Source organism: Cygnus atratus, chromosome 2 (assembly GCF_013377495.2).
Source record: "Cygnus atratus isolate AKBS03 ecotype Queensland, Australia chromosome 2, CAtr_DNAZoo_HiC_assembly, whole genome shotgun sequence".
Taxonomy (NCBI): domain Eukaryota; kingdom Metazoa; phylum Chordata; class Aves; order Anseriformes; family Anatidae; genus Cygnus; species Cygnus atratus.
The window spans coordinates 86,457,252-86,481,011 of record NC_066363.1 but is presented as its reverse complement, the minus strand read 5'-3'; the positions used below and the strand labels follow the sequence as shown (position 1 = coordinate 86,481,011).

Genomic DNA, 23,760 nt, shown 5'->3' with positions numbered 1-23,760 from the left:
ACTAAGAGCATTACTGTGATTTTGACTATTGTGACTTTATCTGTAAGCATCAATACCATACCAGCTTCTCTCTGAAAAGTTATAAAAGATCTTTTTCAGTCATAACCACACTGGTAATCTGTTAAATTCTGTTAAATTTTTCTGTTAAAATCTGTTAAATTCTGTTAAAGACAAACTTTTACCTTCAAAGAATTAATTTATGGTGCTAGTCATCTCTTCTTTATTGAGAAGAATAAATTATTTTTTAAGTAATGCATGAAAGAAACCAAAACCAAATCCTACCACTCTGAGTTGTCATTTTCATTAGCAATCATTTAAAAAAACTCAAATGTTGAAGCTTTCCACTGTTTGTTAAAGGTTATATTGTACTAAGTTGAGGGAATTCAGGCTGGATATCAGGAAGAGGTTCTTCACTGAGAGGGCTGTTGTGCACTGAAACAGGCTCCCCAGGGAAGTAGTCGTGGCACCAAGCCTGTCAGAGTTCAAGAAGCGTTTGGACTGTGCACTTAGTCATATGGTCTGAATTTTTGGGTAGACCTGTGTAGAGCCAGGAGTTGGGCTCGATGATCCTTATAGGTCTCTTCCATCTTGGGTTGTTCTATGATTCTAAAAATTTGTGATGAACGTTAACAGGGCAAAGCTATTGGCAACCACCTTTAGCAGAACTGGAGAAAACAAAACAAAACAAAAACAAACAAACAAACAAAAAATCTGATGATTCTGCTATAACTGGAACTTTTTTATCAAGTAAAAACATTTCAAACTGTGCCTTCTTTTATGCCAAAAAAATAAAAAATAAATCTAGAAAAATTGCTAGTTACCTTCTGCTGTCAAGACAATTGGTACATATTGTTAACAGAATATTTATTGATGCTCCCATTGTATAGTGTACCATCATGAGAAAGAGCAAATACAAAATATAATATACATTGCTAGCAATTTTGATGGGTTTTGCTGGCACTAGGTAAATAATAGACTGCTACACAACAGGGGAAAAAAAAAAAGTTATGTATCAAAATCTCTGCCTATGCTCAGAAGACTTTACAGCTATAGGAGAAAAAATGCCCAGACCTAACTCACCCAGAGGTCCATCTGTGGTGGCAAAGCTACCCTTTGTTTGCCTAAAACACCCCACTCCTATCTTGCAGAAGTGGCATCAATAGCTGATGCTTTTTTGTTGCGGCCAGAGCATCTGTACCAGGGGCCTTGAACATCTCAGACGGTGCTTCACATCTTCACTCAACTTGGGCATGCTGTCAAAGCTGTGTGAGAGACATAATCTAAGTCTCCCTAAGTATGAGGCAAATAAAGCTAAAGTTTCTATGACAAATAGTGCAAATCTGCAGTGACAGATGGTACAGCATCTGAAAGCAAAAGTAGTCCCATGCTTTAAATTTTGGGTATTGCACAGGGAAAAGGCACTCTCAATGCTCTGTAAACAGCTTAAACACTGCAACCTACATTATCCTGGGACTGACACGCTTGAGCACCATGTTTTACTTCCATGAGCTGAGTCAACCCTAAACAGCTCTGCATTCAAAATAAGAAGCAGTGCTCTCTCTCCAGGGTGCTGTGTGCTGAACATGTTAGTCTCACACTCAGTTCCATTCACTCCCTTCATATATCAAAGCAGGGCAACACAGTAATATTAGAGAAAAAAAAAGAAAAAAAGGAAAAAAAAAGTATTGTTTCAAATATTAAAGAAAGCACACACAATATTTATCTAGTTAAAGATAGGGTCTTCCTAAAACAAAAAGCCATAATTTTTCCATCCCATTATAGTCAACTCCTAGAGCAGTTCATGCTTCCTAGAGGAAGGAAGCATTTCTGATGTCAAATATTCAAGCACAAGTAAGGTAATCCAATCTATATATCTACATATATACATATAAAATAAATCCTATTCCTCTCCTTTGCAATAACTCAGAAGAAGAGACACTGGGATAGCTCTTTGAAGTATGTGGCAAAATTTTATTCAATACTGTATAGAGATAAAAAGACTGAGCATGTACTTTTTTGATCATAGATGATTTGCCTAATTTTAATAAGTGGTAAACACCTGCAGATTTTACACAAGCAGAGACAGTGAAGGTTGAAGTTTTCCAGGGGGAAAAACAAACTAACAAACAAAACAGGTCAAATTCCTTTCTCTGAAAGTCTTTGATAATAGGCGTGTGATTATCAGAACAGCAGCCTATCTGGAATATCAAAATGATGAACTAAAATATTACCCGTGTTTAAAAAGTCATGTTCACTTAATCATTGCTCTGCAAGTGTAAATATATAAAAGAATTACACAAATCTAAAGTAATTTACCCAATAGATCTACCTCGCATTGCTTCTATAGCTCCCTATTGTGTGTATGGAATGGAACAGAATGGAATGGAATAGTTCAGTTGGAAGGGACCTTCAGAGATCTTCAAGTCCAACTGCCTGACCTCTTCAAGGCTAACCAAAAGTTAAAGCATATTACTGAGGGCATTATTCAAACATCTCTTGAATACTGACAGTCATGGGACACCAGGAAGCCTGTTCCAGTGTTTGATCACCCTCATAGAAAAGAAATTTTTCCTTATGTCCAGTCTGAACATACCCTGGCACAGCTTGGTGCTGTTCTAATGTACATTTACTCTTCCAGTCTTATTCCACCTTTTATATTAGTGTATTAGTGTTGTCCAATCTCATCAGCACAATAACAGAAATAATTGCTGGATATCTCACAGTTTCAACTTTTGTAAAACACTATTTTCTAACATAGCTAACAGAACTGGAGATAAATACAAGGACTGAACCTACTTTTAGAAAATTGTTAATGGTGACACTCCCCACTCCCCCTCTGCCTAATAAATAAATATATGTGCTGTTCTTATTCATAAACTGAAAAAAAAAAAAAAAGTTTGCATTTTCAATGTATTTCCTTGGGATCCTCACCCTCATGTGACTTTAGATACAGGGGCTGAAACACAACATCCTAGATTTTGACATTGTCATTTGTTTCTTAGATGTGTATAGTTGAATTTTTTGCCTCCTCCTTTGTATGTTTACTCCATGAGAAATTGAGGGACCTTCTGATAGTTTTTGTTGGTGCATGGTGTAGGGAAGCAACAGATTGAGGTCATGTGACCAAGCCAACTTTCCCAATTTCCATGACTTTAAATAAATAAAAATTCCTCACTCTCTCAACTGTTATTTTCAGACCTTTCCAATTTGCAACACAACAGAGAAGCGGAATTACTCCAAAGTTAGCAACAGCTTTAAGTTCATACCAGGACTTTGTTTTTCTTTTTTCATCAGAACATTTGAAAGTAAAATATGGTTCTTTTTTCCTTTATGATAGATGGATAATTAAAAAAAAAATGCACTTATGAAAAAACATTTAATTAAAATTATAATGAAAATGCATAATGAAAATGTATTCTCTGTCTTTGAAATAAGAATTAGAGACTGTAAGTATATTCAAATAGGGAGTCCTTCATTACTACCCTGGATAGTTTACAAATAAAAAAGCTATTTCATCTAAGGCTTCTTGTCCAATGATTTCAATCATTTGGAGAGCTGCAGGGAAGGTAAGATCTGTTTTAGAGAAAAAAAAAACATACGATATACAGATAAGTATTTCTGAAGGCTACCCTACTAGAATAGTTGAAATCACAGAAACCTTTAGGAAACAGAAAGGAAACAAAAGATCTTGAAAATGAAAGACCTTAACATTGTACCTGTATAAAGAATCTGAAAAAATGGAAGACAGCAAATAGAGGCAAGGTATTTCAAAGGAATTAATAAATAAATAAATAAATAAACCAGCAGAAAAGTTAGATACATTCAGAATTAATGTACAGCTTATACTTTGAACACAGAAGGTAATTAGTAGTTGAGAGATCTTACCCAACAGCATGGCTGAGACAGTGGAGATTCCTAACCTCTGGACACTCAGGTGGCTTCTTTTTCTTATGATTGGCTCTGACTCAATAAGTAGCTATGGGCTTGGGGGCAAAAGTTGAAGTCAGCTGAGATCTGGCCTGCAGGATGGCAAATCAGACGATGATAACTGTCCTAATACAGCCCATAGCCTGTGAACCTGTGACAACAGCGGCCTGCATGATTGAAAGAAGTTTGAGTACAGAAAGAGATAGAGGATTGGGGTAAATGTCACCAAAGACTTTGGATCCAGCTAGGATAATTTATCCAAAGATGAATTTTAAATCCTTCTCATTTGGGAAAGCATAATAAGCATGCTGAATTTCACATGCATTGAACTTTCTTGTTCTCAATGAGATTCAAGTACTATGATTAAATAGCTATTTTAGTGTTGTCTTCAAGAGGGATATTTTCCTAAATGGGATCTGGAGGGGCTAAGTCAATCTTTAGGAGCAATACTGTGTTGTCCTATACAATCCTGGAGTGTATGGATACTCCATGCAAAATATCCAATATGCTTCCATACAAAATTTTCATGAAGGCTTCTGGCCTTACCTTCAAGAATAGTTCAAGGATGTCTAGCTGATGTGCTTACAGAGGCCAAGGAAGTCCTGCAGAGGTAATTGCCACCTTAAGGGAAGAAATGTGCTTGTAGAGCAGACCCCATCACTGTGGCAGCTCTCACACAGCAGCAGGAGTCACTGCGCACATGCGTGGACATTGTGCAGAATGTCACCACTTCACTGCATCATGCAATGGGCTACAGCAATCCCAGAGGACTGAGTCTTGTTAGCAGTCTCCTTGCTATTGTTCTAGAAAATAGGACTCAGCACTCTTGTTGCTATTGTCCTAGGAAATGTGATGCAAGTGAATGAGTGAGAATCTTCTGTCCTGCAATCATGTCATCATACAACCTGTTCACAGCAATAGCAGAAAAATGTTCGATGACTAAGAGATAGTATTGGAGACATGTTAGATAATCAAGAGGCAATAGTTACCGGGGGAGGTAGTTTATAAACACAGGGGACTTTGTGAACAGGAGTGGAAGATCAAACTTACATGCACTTCAAATAAAATCTAGGGACCTGTCTTTGTTCTCACATCAGTGGAAATTCCTTGGTTTCAGTGGATTTATTGAAGTCAGCAAACCTCCTTAACAGATAATGAGAAATTAGAGAAGTAACTGATAATAGGCAGCCAAGGCAAATCATCAGCTGTTATAAATTGGCTTTATTTGTCCACAAAGAGTGCACAAATATTAAAGTCACAGATATTGTCTTCATGCAATAGAGAGCTATTAAAGAGGGCTTCACTTGCTACACACTGTTTTTTGTGCTACCATTAGTCCTATGATGTGAGAACTGGTATCCCTGAATGTCATAGCATTCCCCTGTTTTGTAGCTGCAAGACCAGGGCATATAGTCACCATGGAAGTCTTGAAGTGGCTACTCCTATGTAAGTGAAGCAGATGAGGAAAAAAAAAAAAAAAGTGCAGTATTTCTTTCCAATTCACACATAGAAGAAACAACGGTATATGGCAGTTTGTCCTATCTCCTCCTGCTAGCAGTGCAGTAAAGTCAAAATAAAGCAATAAAGCATCTTGTGGTAAGCTGGGAGAGACAGAAGTCCAACAGTCTGTACTGGGTGCTATACATACCTTGTGTCTGCATTATTCTAGAAAGGACTGCAGCCAGCTGCCTGATCTGAGTTCCTCTACACATCATAGGAGTAGATGTAACCTCACAGTCCCTTCAGACTCTACATTAGTAGGCAGACTTCCTTCACCAAGCATCAGCTGTATCTCCAAACTTGTTCTGTTCCTCACTCATCACAAACAGTGCTTTAAGACTTCTAAAAGTGTAGAGGAAAAAAAAGGAAAGAGAGCAGTTAAATTTATTTACTGTCATGATGCTTGTGGTGCCACATGAAAAAAAAAAAAATCAGTACTCATAGAGTTGCATTTATGATTCACTGGCAATCTTGTTCACAAATCTCAGCAGGAGTTAGCCAGTAACATCCAACACATTGAGATGAGAATGTTTCCCCAAATGTCTTTGACTTTCCAAGGTTACCGGCAGATTGTTATTTAGAAGAACGTGCAAGTAAGCTAATCCACTTAGGTAAAACATCTGTTTATAGGCACAGGATCAGTTCTGTGAATAATCACAATGCAATGCTATGCTCACCAGAAGTTATTACCATATTCTAGCAATAGTTAATATTAATATGAGTGGGCAAGGGGAGCACTAGAGGAAATATTCTCTCATCTGTAATAGCCTCTTAGTGCATACCATTTCTTATTTTTTCTCCTAGCACAGAAAGATTTAGGTCAGGAAATAATTGTTCATGGGTAACAACTAGTTCATTCGCAAATCCTCCTTGGACTGCACATGCTCTTGGCAGGTTAACATTTGCCTAAAGGGCCCTCTGATGAAGAGAAACAAGGACTTTGGTTTCCACCACAGTCAGTCCATTAGCATTAGCCTAGATGAACACACACACAGCATTCAGAGACATAAAAAAAAAAAAAAAAAAAAAAAAAAAAGGACCCTATGTCCTCAAAACAATAAACAAACAAACAAACCATGTAAGAGATCACTGTTGTTTTTTGTTGTTGTTGTTTTGTTTTGTTTTGTTAGTTTGTTTTTTGGGGGTTGGTTAATTATTTTTATTTTTTGATGGTCTAATAACTTCTGCTTTAACTACCTGCCTGGTACGGCAAACACTCTCAGAGGATTCAACCTCAAAGAAAGCAGCTCCTCTTTCAAGAATTTTACCTTCTTGCGCCCTCTAGTGTTCTGAGAAATCAAGCACAGTTTTACCTACCCCTAATCAGAATGCTCTTCCTCTCATTATTTCCTTTCCAATCACGTCCAACCAAAGTGACTTGATAGGAAAGAACGGAGACTGACTTTATTATAAGCAATAATTTGAAATGTAAACCTTCACCTAGCATGCTACTAAGAAATCCAAACTGTTGTAAGGTCCTTTACATTGCTCAAATTAGTATTTCTTACCATTTTCAGACAAAGCAATGTTTGGGCTTGGAAGAGACAAAGTACAAATGTATGCACTATTACAGCTGCTTCTAAGGACAACCGTCTTAACTAGACATTGGTGTCATAGACCCAAGTAGTGATCATCAGTTAACTTTTTCTATAACTAAAAGAAGAATGTGTCTGCATGTTGTACATAGTTACTTGTCTCATCATGATACAAACACATAAAACAACTGGCTATCTGCTTCAAGAAAACAAATTTCTAATCTTAAAGGAAAATGGAACCTCAATAAGCTGTCGTTGTTAACACTTATAGCCTGCTATAGATGGTGGTCGTCCTGAATAATGAGCATCTGAACTACGTGATTATGTATTAGAAAGAGTATTGCTATGCTTGCACAGGATATCAAGCAGACAATTTGTATTATTCCCCAAGTGCTGTTGAAGGTTCATCTTTACTTAAAAAATTATATATATATATATATTTTTTTTTTTCAAAGCTAAGATCCAAAACATGAGCACAGCATGACACACTGTCTGCCTGTAACTCCAATCTACCTAAAACAATGCTGCTCCCAGGCATCTCAGTGGAACAAGTTAAACTCTGAAATGTCAAGCTAACAAGACAAGACTGCGTTAATTAACTTCCTGATGAAACGGAGTACTTACAGCACAAACGTTTGAAGAATCTACTATAGAAAACAGATTATTTTGGTATCAAAACATGGGGAGAATCTAGAAAACTAGCAATTGTACTTTTTCCGGTTTGACTTCTGCCAGTGACAGGCTGGAAACATCCCCAGGAAAAACAATATGAAGGGAGCAAATCCACTTCTGCTGCATCAGCACAATCCTCCTGCCACCATATAAATTAGAGATGTGGAAGAGCAGTCTTTTTTTCTGGTAGTTTTCAGAGACATTTTTTAAAGCTATTTTTGTTACACACAGAAACATCTTGGATCAGAAAGATATGAAATAAAACATTTTTTTTCCTACATCTACAAACTACTGTATCAGCCTTGCTATAGACAATGGTGGTCTTAATATATAGATACTATTTTAAGCTCCCATTCCTAATTGCATTCAATCAGTTGAATTATATTCTGTAATGGTATATCAGAGGACAAAATTTTTGTGCGTGTATTTTGATTTAAATTTTATTTGCTTCACCACAATCTGTACCTAAGTCTTGGAAGGCAAATTTTATCCCACTGCTGTGTAGAAGGAATAACTATAGGCCAACAATGAATACCATGGAAAGTTTTAGCTTCGTGTCTAACTGTGAATCACTGACAGAGTGATAGAGCCTTTTGATACACAGATGTACATTTTGAGAAATCAATTCAAAACATTTTAAAGGGTCTACATAATGCTGTCTTAACAAACAGGGTCATATTCTTTTCTTTACAAAATCAATTCAGTGTGAATCAAGAAAATGAGTCATCTTCATTTCCTCCCCCTTCCACTAATGTTTCTCACTGCTCATAGTTTGGTTTCAGATCAAAGCAAGATAAAAGTGAATTAAAGATTCTTCTATTCTGTTATTCATATCTGACTAGAAATATATTTCCTTTTACGTGCTGCATATTATTTAATATATTTTGTTTAACTGTGTTTGGTAAGAAATTGGAATAAAATGTATTTGTGGAAAGTGAAGCTTTATTTAAACTCAGTGAATATTTTTAGCTGCATTTCACCGACAAGACAAAAACAATAAAATCTCTACACAGATAAGTAAATGAGCTGTAACAATCATGAATATATCTATTACCAAAATGAGTGTTTGTGTTTATTTGGTCAAATTTGTGGGGTAATAAGGCACAGCATTTTCAAAGACACCTAAGGGATTAATTTTCAGAGTCATTTTTATTTGGTAGAGAGAAAAAAAGGTAGACGCTTCACTCTAAAAAAAAAAAAAAAAAGTCATCTATTTTGATTGAAAAATTGTTCACAGCCAAAATATTTCTAATTTGCTTCGTCTTCTTTCCCTCCCAATCTTCTACATTTATACTTGCAGAAAAAAAAAAAAAAAAGAGAGAGAGAGAAATAACAAACCAAATATCAGATTAATGAGATCAATGGCTTTTATTTTACTTTTTTTTTTTTTTTTTAATCAAAGAAACTACAAGAAAGAACAAGCCCTTGGTTTGAAATAATAGTTGTTTCTTCATCCTTGCCAATACACCGTGCCATTGTTTTCAGACATTTCTCTATTTCACGCTTAGTTTAGTGGCTATTCTAGAAAGATATTGTTCTTTTGAGATGGCTTCTGCCATCAGACCTTGCCATCATAATATAATTAAGAGTTGGACTTTTATACCCCCTCTAAGCTCCATTAAAGCCAAAGGGCTACAGGCAAGCATGGTATTTGTTTTTATGTCACTGTGACCTACATCAGTGTCATAACTATTTTATAGGCTGCTTGGCAACAGAAGCAGACAACATAGCAACTGGGGTCACCAGCATCTTGTACATCTCTACACTTCCCATTCAGTTTGGAAGGAAAGGACTAACACCCGTCAGATTGGCAATTGCAGTCACAACTATTCTGGCCTCAGAAATGCAAACCTGGAACAGAAGAAAATCATTCTATAGTAGATTTCCCAACTCTGCACAGACCCACTAAAAAAACCCTAAAACCTCTCCATACTTTCTGGGACACTTTCAATATTTGAGCTCTCTTAATTGTGCCTATAGGGACATTGTGTGAGACACGCATGTTTTTCACTCTTTCAAATTCACATAAAGAGAGGCTAGTAGTCAAACTGACATTTTCCCCTGGGATGTGAATGAACTAACACTCTAGTTTGTAGAGCAATCACTGAAAATTATCCACCAAAAGCCTTGAATGACTTTCTACAGTTAGTGAAGAAGCATGGCCCAATTGTTCACTGATCAAACCCTAGAATTTAGATCTGATAAGGCACACAGTCATGTAAGTAAGAGTGATGGATCAATAACAATTCTAACTAACTCTTACCCTTGGAGCTTGAATGTTGGCTCAAATTAACTGCATGCTCATAATGTGCTTTCTGTGAATATTATCTGATGTTTATAAATGGGAGCTGTTCTTGTGAAAACAACTACTCTGAAGCATTCTCTAGCAAACAGACCTCCACACACATTTTTGGAACTCACACAGAAGTGCCAGTGCTTGCTTTCAGCTCTTCCTGGGCAAGGGATTTTGCAAACGCCACCTACTGATGCACCCTCTGCTGGAAGAAGCTAAGAGCAAGTAGGAGATCTTGTATGGAGCAGAACAGATCAAAGACATTGTCATTGCCTCTAAGCTCTACAAGAGTAGCAAATTTATTTAGAGAAAAGGCTCTAATGATTTAGGAGAAGTGAAGCAGAACTATGATCCACAGAAAAAGTCTCAGTTCTTCAGTATTCCCTACACAATTTAGAGGAAGTTTTTCACATCAACAATCTGGCAACCAATATAGTGAGGAAAAGTCAAAGCAGCTATCAAGGGGAAAAGGCTTCCCTCAGATGCTGAGGTTGTTTTAGCTAGAGTATTTAAGGAGCTATGTAACACATAGTACCATAACAATAATAATAATAATAACAACAATAATAATAATAAATAGTGAGCTACAACATGATAGCAGTGGAGTGAAAACCAAAGACTAATGACATGGATTGCTAAAAGCATATTAAAAGAATAATCATCTTGAGGAGAGTTCTAGCAAATACAACCCTAGTGCGGACAAAATCTCACTCTTCCTGAAAATCTTGTGACATTCTCCGTGCTACATCTATATATGTGCAATGGAGGTGTTTAGAAGTTGGCAAGCCCCACAGCAAGAAGCTTCCTAATTCTTCCTATGGCTGGTGCCTTGAAGTGGTTAAAAAGATGTCTCTTGCCACTTTCTAGATATATGCACCCTTCAGGCACAGACTAACATTGGATGTCTGCTGCCAGACTAAATTCCCAAGTTCAGACATGTAGCAGATGCTTGGTGCTCCTGCTGTTCTCACCTGAAGGTGTGAGGCACAGAAGTCGAAGCAAGGAGAAAGTGGACAGAAGATGGAGAAAAGAAAAGGGAAAAAAAAAAAAAGAAAAAGAAAAAAAAAAGCCACAAGCTGAAATAATTTACTGAGCAAGTTCAAAGCCATGGTACTATCACCCTTTTCCCTTTCTAACTTTTCTTTTACAACACCCTTGTTGAGAATCTGCCTCAGAGAACCCATGTTTTATTGTTTTCAAGTAGCTAATTCAGTGAACTGTAATTGCAAATGAATAATTGAGGGCTTGTTAGTGTTTGGAGAAGCTGAATGTCGCTGGTCTTTTGCCCTTTCTTCCTTTCCATTACACCTTTTTGTGCAATCAAACCGTAGCCTCTAGTCAGCTTTTCATAATAGCTGCTCAGTCAGTTCTTTTCCAAGCACTGGATCACATTTCTTCATCCTCTTAAGGCCAAAAGTCACCTCCCTGCCTTCCTATGTGCAGCCACAACTTCTTTAGAAGATGAATTTAAGATTGTGAGATAAAATGCTGTGTAACACATACATTTTCTTACATATTAAATTTAACCGAATTGTAAACAGACTGTGTGTGTGAATAAATCCAATTCATGATTATATGAGTGGAACCAAGGGACAGGATGCGAGGGAAGGATGCAAGCAGGTAGAAGAGGACATGATTTTTGCATGAACAAGAAAATGGTTTTTGTATGTTTTGTTTTGTTTTTATTATACCTGCTTGAAAGTTTGAACAGACTTTCAGTTCTGTAGAACAAGATGAGGTAAACTATTTAATTAAAGTACTGCCAGGTCCTGCCTGGACTGCTGGACTTTTATGTGAACATGGTGAATTAAGTTGTTGAAAAAACAGAATTTGACTCTTGTTCTTCAGAGTGATGTACAATGAGGAACCCTGTGAACACAACTGGCAATGAAAAGCGACATAAGAAATCACATTTGAGTCAGAGTAAAGAGGGTTCAGCTCCATGAGATGCTGAACTAGCCCAGTTTCCACTGAAGGCCAGGACCTGCTTCTCTATTCCTTCATGCATTCATGGGAATATAAGATTCTGCTATTCTGACATGTCAGTGTTCCATCTTATACTCACTGTTGGCAATGGGATGTCAAAAAATGACCAAAGGCCCCAGAAGTGAGCAGAATCGTGGGTGATCAACACAATACCAGCCAAGTTCATATATAACGAGCAACCCTCCGGATGGAAAATAAATTTGGCCTGGTAGTGTTGATGGATATTACCAAGACTACTGTGTTATGATGTCAGGTTTCTTTTCCATTAGCATTAAAGATTCTCTTTGTTCTCTTATGAGAGTCCTTCCTTTTTGTGTCCTTCCCTCCACAAAATACTTTGCATGGCCTCTCTACTATTCCTGTGGCTCTGAGAAACACAATAACACTGGCAGCCTACCTCCAATGTTCTTTCACTTCAATCTTACAGCAATACAAATTGGCTCAAAAATAAATAAATAAATAAACTTTTCCTTTCACTCTATTCCCTTTTTCTTTTACCTTATTCCCCCTTCCCCTCCTACCCTCTCTCTTTTAGTCTGGCTGCACACCTGGGATGGCTTTGAAAAACTGACCTACAAATAAAACTGTTTCTCATTTCAAATCCCCTGAGCTAGTCTTTCTCTATTTAGTTTTAAATATGGAGAGACCTGTCTTGCAAGACGAGACCAATGGACTGAAAAAAATGCAGATGCTCTGGCTGTCTCTAAACTTAATGACAAGACCATGTATTTGTTTCACTAACCTCAGAAAAAGGGTTCTTCTCATAATTTTGCCACTATCTTCCTTCACAGCCTGAAACAAGTAACTTACTCATTTTGTTTATACCTTCTTTTTGGGGGGAAATTATTTGGCTATTTATACTTAATATTTTTGAAATCCTCTACTGTCATATCTTCAGAGCACATTAGACAACTGCATCTGTCTTCATTGTCCAACCATATGTATCACAGTTTGCTGAAAATAAGAACACACCCTTGTATAAAATGCCTCCCAACACCATTGCCTTTTGATCCAACCAATACTTACTTCTTTGGCACAGTGAAAGAGCAGACCTGTAGGAATTAAAAACAGATTGTGCAGTTGATACACCAGAAGGAAAGGATGCTATCCAAAGGGACCTGGACAAGATGAGAAATGGGCCAATGTGAACTGCATGAGGTTCAACAAGTCCAAGTGCAAGGTACTGTACCCGGGCTGGGGCAATCCCAGGCATGAGTACAGACTGGGAGAAGAACTCATTGAGATCAGCCCTACAGAGAAGGACTCGGGGATTCTGGTGGACAAAAAGCTCAACATGAGCCAGCAGTGTGTGCTTGCAGCCCAGAAGGCCAACTGCATCCTGGGCTGCATCAACAGGAGCAGCCAGCAGGTCGAGGGAGGTGATTGTCCCCCTCTGCCCTGCCCTTGTGAGGCCTCACTTTGAGTGCTGCATCCAGGTCTGGGGCCCCCAGCCCAAGAAGGACGTGGGGCTGTTAGAGTGGGTCCATGAAGATAATCAGAGGTCTGGAACTCCTCTCCTATGAAAAAGGGCTGAGAGAGCTGGGGATGTTCAGCATGGAGAACAGAGAGCTCCGAGGAGACCTCATTGTGGCCTTTCAGTACTTAAAGGGAACTTACAAAAAAGATGGACAGCAACTTTTTACATGGACAGATGGTAATAGGACAAGGAGAAATGGTTTTAAACTAAAAGAGGGAAGATTTAGGTCAGATGTGAGGAGGAAATTCTTCACTCAAGAGGGTGATGAGGCACTGGAAGAGTTTGCCTCAATTACTATACACCTAGAAAATCTATTTCTTAATTGCACAGTTTGCAAAAAGAAGAAAAAAATCTTCAAAATATATTTTGTGCAATAGCTTTTACTGCTGGTTAAACCAAACTATGCATTCGGTAAAAATTAATTAATTAATTAATTAAATTTAAAAAAAAAAAAACAAAAGAGAGAGAGAGAGACTAGTAAAATACGGTTGTCTCAATAACAGCATGTGAACACCCTCAGCTCTGGGCCATCAATAAGCATTTTAAGTGACTAGTTGGCCATTGGCAAGCATCACTTCTAATCATTTAGTTATCTTTGGGGAAAAGAAACTAAAAAAATAAAAACTTCAAAATGTGCATTACCTTAACGCTTACCTTTCATATACTGAGAATGCTCTCAGATCTAGGTTCAACCTGTACTGGATTCACATATTACTTATAGAATTGATACATATTAACAGACTTCTATTAAGAAAATAATTTGATGTTCTTTTTATTAGACACTTATTGTCAGCTACAAAGTCCTGGATGATTACAGTTCCTTAGCTAGATTATTATGTGAATTTTCCATTTTACTCAGAATAAATGCCACACATTCCTTCATTCAAGCACTCAAGTTCTCCTTAGCCATAATTTTTAAAGTCTGAAGAACCAGCTCTGAATCAAAAACAAACAAACAAACAAAAAAAAGACACTTTCACTTTTTGTAGAAGTTGAATCAAGTTCCAAATGATTTAACTCTGAGAGGATTGTTAAGATTTTGCAGGGGTCTAGTTACTGAATATAATAATGTGTATAATGTGCATAGAAGAGGAATTTAATTATATGCAATACACTTAATTATAAACCAGCATTTACTACCTCAGTATGAGGGTGGAAGAACTCCTGATTGATCTTACCTTAAATTGAAGCACATTAGAGGATCCTATTCTTTTCCTGCTGGGTGCCTCACAGTCAGCTGAATCCTAAGGCACTTCTTTAAATTGTCTATGGCACCAGCAGCTTAACAGGCAGCAAAATTATACACGTATTTTATCCTGTAGCTGGAATAAATTAGTCGCACATGGAAATCTGACCTGTTAACTTAACCATTTACTTTTATAGCTTATATTTCCTGTTTCTCCACTTGTCTTTTTTGGGAAAGTGAATATGAACATTGCCAGTTTGATCTGCTTATGCTAAGGATGTGCATACACTTTTACAGCGCAAAAGTGTGATTACGGCTTTCTTGTGGCTGTTGCTGAAGGAGCCAGAATTTACCCCAACATGTATTTCCACGTAGCAATACGCATGAGGGCACTGCTGAAACAATATTCACTGTGTTGCTAAAATTTAATAAAGAAGAAAAATGTTTTGGTTTCTTCAGTGATCCATATCATCATTCAGCATGGAGAATTCATCTGTTAAAACATTCAGCAGAACCTTGCCTGGTGAAAGCAGCAGGCTATTGCTTTCTCTGTAATAGCAAGGTATCTGTGATTTCTGCTTCACACATGCTGCCCCATTCCATTGCACTTGCATTAGTTTTATTTGCAAGTACGTAACATGCAACTCAGGAAGCATCTTCTTTTTAGTTACTGTAGATCTCAGGAAAATTGTCTGACCTATCTGGCTCTCAATCACTTAAAGCAAGATATTCACATTGCTAGCTTTGATCTCCCTATTCTTTAGAAAGAAAAATTGAAAGTGCTGACATAAAAAGATTAAATCACATTAAACTGAATCAAAGAAACTGTCAGCTTTTCTACTTACTAGGAAAGGACCAGGAAAGTAATATTCTTAGCTAAATTAGGTTTGGACTGATGTATGAGTTGAACAGCTCCAACAGCAGCCAGATTCAACTCCCTAATTTAGGAGATTTCAGACCCCAATTATTCAAATTTCATAAGGACAAACAAGCTCCAAAGGCTCCCATAACCATCCCAGTCAGGGTACACACTTTCCACTACCCTGAGAGAAATTCACCATCTTTGGTCATGACTGAATGAAACCAGGATTTATTTTTTTTTTTCCTGGGGCAGAAATGCATTCAGAAATTTAATATGAAGCAGGATGCAAAATATCAGTTCACGAGTTTTGCCATCCTGTCCACTATTCCCATTACCCCACCACCTTTATTGAATTTGTGGTCTTTTGATCTAAGGTTCAGCCCTACAGTTTATTTTTGCCCACCTTTTTCTATAATTTTATGAAAGTTAAGATAGGGCCTGAAATAATCTGCACTACAGTTGGCAGAAGCTCTTCTGTTGATTTAGACAATAGAATAGTCCCTTAAAGTATGAAAATCATCTCTCCAGCTTCGATTTTGAGCATTTGAGAATTTCAGTTGATTTTCTAATTTTGAGCTTAATCCCAGTTTAAGACCCAGGGTGAAGGGAATACATTCATACTAAGGGAAACTACAAGTTGAAATACCATGAACCTTCCCTATCAAAAGTCTCACAAGGAAAGTTACTGTTTTGAATCCTCAGCTGTCTTTGATTCAAAATTCAGGAGTGTTAGAAGAAGAGGTATTTCTGCATGCTCTGTGAATTCAAGGACTATTTCATCATTAACATAAAAATGGCCTTTTCTGTCCGGACTCCTAGTTTAGGACTTTTTTATTATTTATTTTTTTTAATTAAAAAAAATCTTCAAAAACTGGTCTTGAAACACATATTTCAGGAATGCAGCAATTCAAGTAGATGGAAAATGTCTTCTGAGAGAGAACCCAGTATACTGGAACTCAATTAGATTTTGACCTTCTTCAACCATAAAGGATTGGGAGATAAACATTGTTTGCTACTTGCCTGAATTAAATTGGGTCTCCTGAGATGCATATGAAGCAATTTTAAAAAAGAAAAACACTGTTAACTGAACTTACTCAACCATCAGTCTGAAGTAAACCTTATTTACTGTATTCATCTATTACACTAATATGATCTTTCACATTTTAATAAAAATGACATTTAATTAGTGTTACACAGCCAAACCCTGAAAAAAGCTCCCCTATCTACACATTCAGCTAGGCCACCATTTTTCAGTTTCACTACACAAGTCCTGTATGCTTTAATGCTTCCCTTGGTCTAAGAAAGCTGCAGGACTGTTTTATTAATTCAACTCCCTGTCACACTTCCTAGGCAGAAATAGGCATTCTTGTCACAATTCTATACAAATGGGACTTTTAAGCTAGGCTGCCTTATGCCCGAGAACTGACACTCTCCCCTTTCCCAAAACCAACCTTCTAAATTTCCTCATGTATTGTTCATTTTTTAAGGACTTGTGATGGTTGAAAGACAGAGATATTAGAGATTATTAAAAAATAAAAATAGTATAAAATAAAAAGAAAAAAAGCCGATCAATCATAATGCCACCAATTTATAGATATAAACATAGCAACAGGGAAGAAAAAAAAAAAAGCCCTATACCCAACTTCTTGCCATACTTTCCTTTCTATTTTTCCATCCCAGCAACAACTCCAGAAGCTTTCTTCTGTTGAGTGGATTCAGACTGTGACTCAAAGATGCTTGGTTGTGCCTTGTACATTCAGTTTCTTCCACCCTAAGCAGGCCACTCTTAGCATACCCCCGTTTCTGCCGAAATTCCCAGCATCTGCCTGCTTTTTCTTTTGCCCCCTACTTCTTTCACACACTGCTAAGACTGAAGACTGACCATTCTTGTTCTGTTTGTAAACCTGAGAAACTTCACACTCCCAGCCTCATTCAGAAAAAAGTTAATTGCTTTCACCCCAGACACAGCCATCCCATTGTACCAGGGTAATAAAGTAATTTCATAAACTCACTTGCTTTGATCTATAGATACCTACAAGTCTGTATGTCAAGTCTGTAAATCTTCACTTTTTTTTTTTCCTTTAGGACTTCATTTCACCTTTATAAAAATAGGCAACCTGAATTCTAATTTTAGAAAAGCAAAGTGGGACAAAACCGCAACAACAAACCAAGTGTTAGTAAAAGCATTAATAAGCAGTCTTCTGAGTCAGCTTGCAAAGCCTAAAACACAAATACTTTTTTATTTATTTTTTTCCTGTTGTTGTTGTTTAATATTTCATCACTGTAAAGCAAGGAATTAGATCATTAGCACTAAAAAAGATGATGTTTTAAAATCAGATTTTTCAATCTCAAGGTATAACTCCCACCTACCCTGCCCACCCCAGAACCCAGCAATACACTTCCAAGTCAGGAGTTCTACAATTTCAACTATTGAGCAATATAGTCCAACAAAAGTGATATCAGCTACTTTTACAGGGTTGCCAAAGGGCTTGACTTGTAAAAGCCAGCAGCTTACCCCAAGAAATTTTTCATTATTTTTTTTCCACAAAACAAAAGGAGTTTTTATTCATTAGAGTTCACTTCTTTTACATGTGCACAGGCTGAAGGCTTTGGCATTGCCTCATAGGAAGTATCTAGCACCAAAATACACAATTATTGAAAAGTTTATTGATCAACGTTTGAATGCTTAGCTTATTTTTTTAATATGCCCCTTAAACAGAATTTTGACATTTTCTTAAGAAAAAAAAAAAAAAGCTGGGGAAAAGGAAATAGGTCATTAAAAAGATACTTGAGAATTCCACCAGCAGCAACCTGTAGGCGTAAGGGAAAAGTCATAGTCAAGTACGATTTATGAAGCCTTATTAAATTTACTTAACATAACTGGGAAGCAGACTAGTACACTAATACACTCTTTAACATAGACCCTCGTGGAATATAGTGCATCCTTTATACAATAAAAAGGCTAATTTAGCTTGTCACAACACAGATCTGAATTAATGCAGAAGTCAAAAGGCTCTCAATTTGTGCTATTAAATAAAAATATTGGGTGATAGCCTAGCTATTTCAACCATTCAATGATTTTTTTTCTTGCCTTGTTCTTGTAAAAATCAGTTATTAAGTGTGCATGCAACAGAAAATTACTGTAGTCAAATGAATATAGATCCACCACAAAAAAATAAAAATAAAAAAATAAAAAATCCACTATACACAGTGACATTTCAGATCAGCTTTTTTTTGTTACACAAAGCTGCATTAATTAGGCCATGTGTATTATAAAATTCCAGTTCATTTCAAAGCATTACTTTCTGGCAGATTTTTGGTCTGCATGTAACTAGTCCTGTTTTACTGAGAACTCGTATCATTCCTTCTGGACTACAAATGCCAGCTCACCTCTGCTCCTACTATATTCTTCTCACTCACAAACTGTTAAAAGCTGAAAGTTTTATTACATAAAAAAAATGTGTGTATATATACACAAACATACACACACACAAATGCTGCTGAAGCTCTATCCTGTTCTGAGCCTAGACTGGCAGGTGGTCTTGATGAACGATGGGAGGCTCCTGTGAAGAAGGCGAGGTACCTTGCTGTTGTGTAGCAAAATTAATAAATACCTGTAAGGCAAGAAAAAAGTAGGACTTTCAAAATAACAGTATTTGAACAAAAACTTTGGAGACGTAGCTGGTGATTTTTTTCAGTTGCTTTTCTAAGCTTTTCTGACACAAAAATTAATAGTTTATGCTGCAAGAACCCCCCTAGAGATATGTTTTGTAAACTCTATAAATAATCCCTCTTCACCTCTCCAGCTAACACAGTGGTTGATGAACTATAAAAACAGTGGTAAAATGAGTTACCAACTTACATATGAAAATCATATTTTACTGCTACACAAGTTACTGAGAAATAATTGTTTTACTTTGCATTTAAATGGCATGCCAGAAGAACTTGAGCCTGCTGTTTCTATCAACCACCATCACACAGATGAAGGTCCAGATATTTCAAGGCAAAGATATACTTCTGAACACTACACAGTAATGATTCAACAACTCATGTGCCTCCTTTATATATACATTTTTTTTTCTAAACAGATCTTACTACAGAAAGACTTGTTTACTTTTAAATCACACAACTATTTGACAGCAAGGAATGGAGAGGGAAAGATGGCTATTCTTGATTCAAATGATCATATTATTCACATGCAAACAAACAGGGTGGATAATAAGGGTGTTTGTTATTCAAGAGAACTATTTTCCTGTTTAAGACTGACACTCAGTTAGTCAGGGAGAAGAAACAAGAGTAGGTGACTGAGGTGATGAATCACCATGAATAATGCAGAGGAAGTAAGCTTGAGTGAACAACTCCTGAACAATCATCAGGCTGGAATCACCGTACATTCAGCTATTCGGTGAATAGATAATTTCCAAGCAGTTAAAAGATTAGTACAAATCAGAATATTTCACTAATGATTTGCACAAGGGTAAAAGGAATATGTTCACACCATTTATCATACAAATTAATATTTTGACTAGATGTGACTGTCAGTTTGCAGAATACATAACAAGAAGTTGCATACAAGAATGCTCTAACACATCACAGCCACTCAGAAATCCCACCCTTGCTATTGTTCTCCTATTCCTTCTGCCCAAATAGGATTTCTTTGTTGTTAATAGTGGGGTCTCTTCTGTCTGTTTGTGCATTTCCACTGTTCTCTATTGTGCAGCATAATACTCACTGCAAAAAAAAGAAAACTCAAAGGAAAATGTCCTGTAAGCCTATGGTTTACTGTGATTTACAGACTTGCTCAGTCTTTTGAAGGGTGTTGGTAAGATCCCAACTTTTATACTGTGGAGGGTAGTTCACAGTCCCGCCTTCTCATCCCACACAGAATGGGATGCATCTAAGCAGTAATTATGCTTGCACATATAACACAAGCATGTGGCTTCATGTGCTGCTTTGACTGTGCTCACCTGCAGTGTAAAAGCAGTAGGGTTCACATGTTACTGTGTAGATCTGAGATAGTCTGGAACTGCTGGTTTATCACATACATCCAGCAAATGATTTTAATGCATCAATAATTACAGTAACACAGAAAGAATGTTTACGGTAAAAAAAAAAAAAAAATACCTGTTCCAGCGTGGTTTGGTTAATGGAGTAGTGTTTGATTTGGAGAAAATCTTTGTGGTTCTCTAGGACTCTGAAGAGCTCGGCTAAGCATCCCTCACTTCGAGGGACATGGTACTCAAGCAGGTTAAGATGCTGTCCCTATAAAAAAGTAAAAATAATAAAAACAGATAAAAGTGAATGCACACGATGATGAAGTTGTATTTGCTTTAACCAGTCTGGTTTCAGTAGACCTTCACTGCAAATTAACAATATGAGCTTTTAAATAAGAATATATTTTGCCTGCATTGGTAGCTAAATGAAATGCTCTACTCGGAACATATGTATTTAATGCATGTTCTGAGATGACATTTTGTTAATCTCATAAAAGATATATAGATTTAGGACTCTTTTATGTTATAGGATTCAAATTTAATTGATGGTAGCCCTGATACAATGGAGTTTGGGAAGACATGAGTTTAGTTACCAGTAGGCTTACACATACCCACTTTGACTATACACAAAATGAAAAAATATTGGATTCCCTCATCATTATGTAATCAAGTGGCTGGTATCTAAGAAAGGGAAATTTTCTGTTGATCTGTGTGCTTGCTTTGAGCTTTTGTACATCATAAGATTGCCTTTGATCCTTGCACTGAACTAACACAGATATAAATGAAAACAAAGGAAAATTTATAATGTAATGGGATAGGCTATAAAAGAATCCTTAGTAACAATTTCTGCAGTAGGATGCTCTTCAGTTTTATTTATTTATTTATGAAACTTCATTTCAGCCAGAGAAAAGTCTTTCTCTCATAATTCTATGCTTTACTGGTAAGTTTCCTGGGAAAATATATGTATTTAAAAAAAAAAAAAAAAACATATATATATAGAGAGAATCTAATTAGTATAGGTCTTTTGTAAGGTTTCATATCAAATAAAAGAATCCCAGTAAAGACAGAGTTGCCAGCTGTGGACCTTAACTACACTCTCAGCAAACTCACTTCATTCCTAATACAGGTGAACATAAAGGCAAGTTTATCTTAGTCAACAATAAAATCACAAGAAAATTATTACTTAGAGAAAGGACCTATTTGTTTATGTTGCCTAAATGACCATTTGGAGTTGATTTAATCAATATTCCAAGTCAGATTTTTAAAAATTGCTTAATAGGAAAATGAAAAAGATGCACATGCATACTTCTCCAGAAAAAAAAAATCAATATATATAAACATGTATACATTGTTCTTATCAGCCCACACTTAATCCTGTTGTAGAATAATTACTAGGATGAGGAATTTCAGCTGTACCTTAAATTGTGCTCCAGGAAAATGCAGCTGTAGACAGTCCAGAATCATTCTTCCAGAGCTTATTTCTTTGCTCAGCCAAACTTTGACAGAATAGCCATCCCCAAACCTGAGAATGATACACAGAAACATAGATCCAGTCATCTACACTATGAAGTCAGGAAGAATATATTTCTTTTTTCATTTAATTTTCCTGTAATGATTATGGTAAATAACATCATGTACGCCTATTGCATTATCACTGGGATATTAGCATTATACTATAAAAAGCAGACACTGATTTCAATGAGAAAGTTGTTAAATTAATGGTAACAAATAGAAACAAACAAAAAAACTTTGTTATCCATAGGTTTTAGTTACAATACTATATTTTATTATACTTTGTACCTTAGGCTAACTAAAGTATACTTTAATTACAACACTGCTTTGAAGAGTTATCAAAAGAAAAAAAAAGCTATGAAGTTTTCTAGTTACAAACAAAAAAAGAAATCCTTTATTTTAACTTTTCTGATGATGTAACACTATTTCAAACCTTTTAACAAAGCAGGACAGTTTTCATTTCAGCAAATATGTGTACAATATGTTTTTACAGATACACAAAGTACACAGGTATTTAGGGAGATGGCAAAATTAATGAATTTTCTTTAGCTCTTCGGCCACACAATCTGTTTCAAAAAATAATTTAGGAAATGAACTTCTCTCTTAATATAGATGTGATAAAAGTTAAGTAGAGGCAATCTAACCAACACATTATTTTTTGTTAGATTTACCTGTTGTTGAAGTTCCAATACATCTACCAACACTGAAATCACATCCAGAGCCTCACACGTGTTGCTTAAGTGACAGAAGTTATGCAGCACTGTGGGCAAGGGCAGAGCTCAGCAGAGATGGGGTGACTCGGGGCTGCTGCATGCCTCCCTGCAGCTACACACCCTCCCGTAGTCTTCACTGGCTTGGTTATTCACTAGGGAAAAAAGCCCAGCCAGAGCCAAGTTGGAAGAGCTTTCCTCTCACCCGTGGCAATGCTCTCAGCATGGGTTTTTGCTGGGACTTTACTACTGGCACCAAGCCACTGCTGCTCTCTGTTGTCCAGGAGTAACGGAAAGGCAGATCTGGGAGGGGGACAGGGAGCTCTGGCTGCGTGTCCACATCTTCCCAGAAACCTGGTGGTTCCTCTACCTTCCCATTCCACCACTCCCATATCCTTCACTCCAATGTTATTTCCTTTTTTTCAAGCTCCAGCCCCAAAATTACTCATCCCCAAATCCTTCACTCCATTCTTCTATTACCTATCCTCCCTATTGCTCCCTCATGCCAATGCCCCTTCCTGAGTACACCTCTGTGATTCAGGGTAGCAACCGAGTTAATTGGATCCGACAGCTATGAAGTACGTTTTCACATGATCAAAGCAGAAGTAAATATTGTAGCATACTCTGTGATGCTGCCCTTTTCAAATATAGAAAATAATGTCTACAGAATCTCAATCAAAGTGTAACAAAAATAATAAGGACTATTTGGAGACATGTCCAGTTTAACCACTGTCTAAGTAACTGCCAGCTAAATACGTCACATGAAGCACCTTATGTCCCTCATCTATAATGCATATAGAGCAACGTAAGGGCTTTAACTTTTATTTTATGCTGTACCTCCATTGTTATAAAGCCTTTGGTTGTTTTGCTTTTGGAAGGGGTGAGGGAGTTGATTTTGTTTTTAGCCAAATACAGCCGCTGAACCAACTGAATTATAGCAAGAAGAAACATTCTTGATTCAGTGTCCTGTTTGCTAGTTCTTGAAGGACATTATATGAATAAATCCTCTCCAGTCCAAGCTGCAGGGTACCAGCTATTCACTGAGCAGCGTGACCTGACAGATGAACAGTGCTGTTACACTAAAGGGATCCAGAACAGGGTAGAAT

At 36.9% G+C, this 23,760-nt stretch overlaps 1 protein-coding gene across 1 annotated transcript in view; it reads right to left on the bottom strand.

Moving 5' to 3' along the window:
• Nucleotides 1–18,962: 18,962 nt before the first annotated feature.
• The window catches only part of ABCA13 (ATP binding cassette subfamily A member 13), a 197,800-nt gene continuing 193,002 nt past the window's right edge, over nt 18,963–23,760 (bottom strand). The window contains exons 60-62 of the mRNA XM_050708769.1: nt 21,849–21,954; nt 20,563–20,700; nt 18,963–19,052 (exon numbers count right to left, since the gene is read on the bottom strand). Of these exons, the coding sequence (XP_050564726.1) occupies nt 18,963–19,052; nt 20,563–20,700; nt 21,849–21,954 (334 nt within the window). The remainder of the gene's footprint in view (nt 19,053–20,562; nt 20,701–21,848; nt 21,955–23,760) is intronic.